Source organism: Microtus ochrogaster, chromosome 1, assembly GCF_000317375.1.
Source record: "Microtus ochrogaster isolate Prairie Vole_2 chromosome 1, MicOch1.0, whole genome shotgun sequence".
NCBI classification, from domain to species: Eukaryota; Metazoa; Chordata; class Mammalia; order Rodentia; family Cricetidae; genus Microtus; species Microtus ochrogaster.
Window position 1 is genome coordinate 9,398,826 of NC_022009.1, and position 5,428 is coordinate 9,404,253.

At 51.0% G+C, this 5,428-nt stretch overlaps 1 protein-coding gene across 1 annotated transcript; it reads left to right on the top strand.

Moving 5' to 3' along the window:
* Window positions 1-9: 9 nt before the first annotated feature.
* Window positions 10-4,834, top strand: Gpr135 (G protein-coupled receptor 135). Its single transcript, XM_005343177.2, has one exon. It carries the CDS (start codon window positions 3,157-3,159, stop codon window positions 4,528-4,530), a length of 1,374 nt encoding a protein of 457 aa, XP_005343234.1. The 5' UTR covers window positions 10-3,156; the 3' UTR covers window positions 4,531-4,834.
* The last annotated feature ends 594 nt before the right edge of the window (window positions 4,835-5,428 follow it).

Here is a 5,428-nt window from a genome sequence, read left to right on the forward strand (position 1 = left end):
GGGGGGGGAGATACACAGAACTAGCAAAAAGCTATTATACAATGGGACAAACTCAGCAGGAAGCTAAGTCAAGCAGTGTTGCCCAAGGGGAGCACAGGATACCTCAGAGGTATCACAGGCCACGCACACAGAGTCCTTGGGACTGATAACTCCAGTCTCTTCCATGGGAAAAGCCAAGCTCCCAGGAATGGAAACATAACTTCTCCTAGGCCCTGGCTCCAGCCCCAGACTGTACTTGACCAAGACTCCCTGGACAAGGACACGGCCTCCGCTTCCTTTTGTCCTTTCCTGAAGGCCTCTGAGAAAGCCTTGGATCAGCTCAACAATCAGCTGCTTGCTAGACTTAGAACATGAAAAAAAAATCTCATTACTAGCATTATTGCCCTTTAATACTTACCTTTGAGCCTCTTAAAAATATTGCTTGAAAGCCAGGTGTGGGGACACATGCCTGTAGTCCCAGCCCTTGGGGGCTAGAGCCAAGAAGATTATAAAGTTTGAGGTCAGCCAGTTCCTTCAGGCCCTGACTTTTAATAATCAGGAATAAAATAAAATGGATCATTGTCTGTCATCTATTGAAACATTACCTGTGATGCCCTCGGAAAACACAGTAGCCCTTTTGTGAGGTATGTAGTAGTACTTCAGTTCTGTGCACACCAGATACTGAACTAATCCATGTTAAGTGGCTCTGTCACTCAGCAGACCTTCATTGACTTATTTTTGGAGGTCTGTAACTTGATTACCTAACCCAAAGAAAAAATAGGAAGTGAATATCTGTTATTTCCCCATCACCCCCAAGCAGTTCAGGTTTGTGTCCACACCATCAGTCACCCCAAAGGAAAGGGAAAGAGGTGCTGCCATCAACTCAGGTGACTAAATTTCCATAGAGCAGGTGATTTGCCTCATCTAATGAAATGAAAATAGAATCGCTATTTTCTCTCTTAATCTCATGTCTCATTAACTAGAACAAATACATTGTTTTAGAGTCACATTTCTTGATGGACCACATATGCACCCTCTATCAGAAAGAGCACACTGTAGTTAGTGTCCATGGCTACCAAGGGTGCAGAACTTGAGCTGTGGCAGAGTTAGGAACCGTCAGTTCTGGCAGTGCCAACGAGCTGATGACGCTTAGTTATTTCTCTTCTTTGTTTAGAATTGTCTGTAGATAGTGCACTCCCCATTCACTGCCTCAGGGTAGAGCTCTCTGCCTTGCCTGTAGGACACTATTGCTTCATTCCACTTAGGTATGGTAAGGAGATGCCAGACAAACACATTGGCTCACTCTGGTATAGCCAGTCCAGAGAGTGTGACTCCAACAAACTGGTAATACCTAACATCCAACATTCTAACCCCAATTGCATGTAGCCTAGAATTCAGACACCGACAACTTCAACACTCCCCTCTGGATGTCGTGTTTGCATTCTCCAGCTCTCCTCTCCCCTTCGCAGTAGTCCAGCTCTGTATACAGGGTCTCTATCAGCCACTCTAGCAACTCAATCTCCATTGCATTTCATTCCTTCATTTTTAAAAACACTTATTTCCTTGTTATACGTTTCTGTTTGCCTAAGACTTAGGTCTTTTGGGACAGGGCCCTTATTTGCTTTGTGCTAGAACTAGGCATTAATGACTGCAGATTGAATTTACGACTGTCAGCTGGAGTTGCTTTTACCCTGAAGGGGAATGCGGCAATTTCTGCAGATAGTTTTAGTGGCTGCAGCTGAGGGACGTGCTGCTGGCGCCTAACAGGCAGAGACTAGACGTGCTGCTAAGGGCTCTGTGTGGAACAGTTCCCACCAGCAAAGAGTGATCTGGCCCAGACTGAGAGAGAGAAATCTTTCAATGCACTGTTAAGTTTTCTGCAGCATACACTGAAGGAAGCCCTTCAGCCGTAATGCAGACTCCAAGATCTGCGAGTGGCCTACTTATTTAAGAGTTTCTCAAGCCTGTGGGTGCATTAGCATCTCCCGGAGAGCTTGTCAAAGCACTAGAGTCTGGATCTCCTCCCAAGTATCGGAACATTAGATTCTGCATCGCTGGAAGTTTTTGAGCCATGCTGATGTTGTTGGCTCCAGACCCGCATTTTGTGAACAGCTGCTTTAAAGAGCACAGGTACCTGGAGGATTGATTTAAGCCTTTCCTCCTCAAAGTCATAGCCACGGTCTAGAGAGGCACCTTGCTGGGCAGCCAGGCCTTTCCTGGTTCTGTCTCTCCCCACTCAGTATCTGCCAGAGTGTCTGTGGCTGGCCATGCCTTAATATACCACAGAGACCACATTCTAGATACCAAATGGTAATAGCGGGGGAACCTACGCCTCTCTGCCCTCTCCCCATGCATTAACCAGTTACCATCCAGAGGTCCAGGACCTTGAACAGTAGATGACATCTTCCCTCCTACATCCAGATGCCAGTCCTTGAGAGTATCTGCTCCGAATCAGGCTTAAGGGCGGCGTCCAGACTCAAAAATATTGAGTGTCAGCAAGAAATCTATTGAAACAAGTTTGTCACATCGGTAGTTTTCAAAGTGTGACCCTTGGACCATCATCATCACCAACCATACAAATTCTTGATCCTCACTCCATTATCTGAAACTGAGATTGGAACCTAGTCATGTGTAACACGCCCTCTGAGTGTTTCTGTTGCTGGCTTAAAATAGACATACAGGAAATACCCCCTCCCGCCCCACAAGTTCAAGAACTCCTGATGTGGACTGTTTTCCTTTCTTACCTGTGGTCGCCAGAGATGCCCACAGCATCAGTACCCTCCCAAAGGCTTCCCTGTAGGGCCTCAGCGCCCGACAGGAAACAGCTAGACCACCTCGGTAGAATCTGCCATTCGTATGCGGGATTTTCTGACTGTCTCTGGCATGGCAGGGTGCTGGAGGTAGACCATATCAGCCCTCGGACGCACAGACCCTGGCAGGATCGCTCGGGCTGGGGAAGGAGATGATGTGGGCCGGTTTTCTGGGGTGCCCGGCTGGCGTCCCGCCCTGCGTTCCTGCGTAAACAGGCGGTTCCCTCGGCAACGCCTGGAACCCACGTCAAGGTTCTACCGCCCCGTTTCGGCCGAGCCCCACCCACTTCTCGCGGCGGCCACTTGGGTCCGCTCAGCCCTTCACCCTGCTGCGGGATGAGCAGAGCGGCGACCTGCGCGGGGCCCCATGGAGGAGCAGGAGCGGCCCCCCGGCCGCCCGCCCGCGAGCGTGGCCTTACCAGGCAGCGCTCATCCGGGCGGGGCGGCTTCCACGGCCACCGCGGCCGCGCTGTCGTTCAGCGCCGTCGCCACGGTAACCCTGGGAAACCAGAGTGATGCGGGCCGGCCGGAGGCGGCGGGGTCTCGGGGACCTGCGCCGCTGCTGTGGCACGGGGCGGCGGTGGCCGCCCAGGCGCTCGTGCTCCTGCTCATCTTCCTGCTGTCTAGCCTGGGCAACTGCGCGGTGATGGGGGTGATCGTGAAGCACCGGCAGCTGCGCACGGTCACCAACGCTTTCATCCTGTCGTTGTCCCTGTCCGACCTGCTCACCGCGCTGCTCTGTCTACCCGCCGCCTTCCTAGACCTGTTCGCGCCTCCCGGAGATTCGGGGCCCTGGCGCAGCTTCTGCGCCGCCAGCCGCTTCTTCAGTTCGTGCTTTGGCATCGTGTCCACGTTCAGCGTGGCGCTCATCTCTCTGGACCGTTACTGCGCCATCGTGCGTCCGCCGCGGGATAAGCTGGGCAGGCGACGCGCTCTGCAGTTGCTGGCCGGAGCCTGGCTGGCGGCGCTCGGCTTCTCGCTGCCTTGGGAGCTGCTTCGGGCGCCCAGGGAGCCCCCTGCTCCGCAGAGCTTCCACCGCTGCCTTTACCGGACCTCCCCAGACCCCGCGCAGCTGGGCGCCATCTACAGCGTGGGGTTGGTGGTGGCCTGCTACCTGCTGCCCTTCCTGCTGATGTGCTTCTGCCGCTACCACATCTGCAAGACCGTGCGCCTGTCGGACGTGCGCGTGCGGCCGATGACCACCTACGCGCGCGTGCTGCGCTTCTTCAGCGAGGTGCGCACGGCCACCACCGTGCTCATCATGATTATCTTCGTCATCTGCTGCTGGGGCCCCTACTGCTTCCTGGTGCTTCTGGCGGCGACTCGGCAGGGTCAGGCCACTCAGGCCCCCTCGTTGCTCAATGTGGCGGCTGTATGGCTGACGTGGGCCAATGGGGCTATCAACCCTGTCATCTATGCCATCCGCAACCCCAACATTTCCATGCTCCTAGGACGCAATCGTGAGGAGGGTTACAGGACTAGGAACATGGATGCTTTTTTGCCCAGCCAAGGTCTAGGTTTGCATGCCAGAAGCCTCAATCACCTTCGAAATGGCTGTACCAGCAGGCTGGGGGCTTGTAGCAGGATGCCTTCTTCCAACCCGGCTAGCGGGGCAGGAGGGGAAGTGGTCATGTGGGCTCGCAAAAACCCAGTTGTGCTCTTCTTTCGAGAGGGACCACCAGATCCAGTTATGGCAGTAGGCAAACAGCATAAATCTGAAGCCGGGGGCAGTAGCCACTAAGAAGGGTTGAGGTGGACAGCTTGTAATAACAGTAGATTTCCACCCCTCTCATTTAGTGATGCGGGAATCAGGGAGAATTGTGAATGTCATAAAGCCAAACATTTAAAACTAAAAAGACAGGAATGGGAGGGGTACCACTTCATTCCCAAACATAAAAGTCGCAAAAAATCATCCCCTTTCTTCAAAAGTGCCAAAAGGAATGTGAAATGCAAAATTTCAAACAATCTTAAACCACACAACCAAGTGTTGTGGGGTGTAAGTGCAAAAAAAAGCAACAAAAATAAAATTTACAGTTACTGAAAAGCTCATGTTACAGGAATCACACTGTGAAACAGATGCCATTGAACTGAAAGGATTTATTCAAATACTGATTTTTTGGGAATGAGCAAAGACCCTCGGTCTGTTTGAAGGCCCCTGTACTTCACCAGCATTCAACGAAACCAGATTTTAGAGTCTGCCTGCGTGACCTGCTTTGGGTGCTTAAAGCTGAGAGCTAAAACAACATTACACCGATTGGTGCCCTCCCCTGGAATTTTTCTGTGAAATTCTAAATTTAGAGTCTATTTTGAACCACTTCCAGATTTTTGCAAAGGTCGTTTATTACTAGATATAATTCAGTGGTCCAAAGGGCACATGAACATGATGTGGTTGTTTAAACAGAAGTCCAATAATTATCCATAAAAACCGATGTTCCTTTGAAGCCCATTTTAGCCCCCAAATTAGCTGTCTTGGGAACCCAGGCTCTGTCCTTACTCTAAGCTGTTGTTCCTGTTTGATAGCTTGTGTGGATGCCACTCCAAATGCTTTCATTAATAATAATAATAATAATAATAATAATAATAATAATAACTTTCATACTGGAAAAATCTTTGTCTACTGGGATAACTGTGTTTGTGTT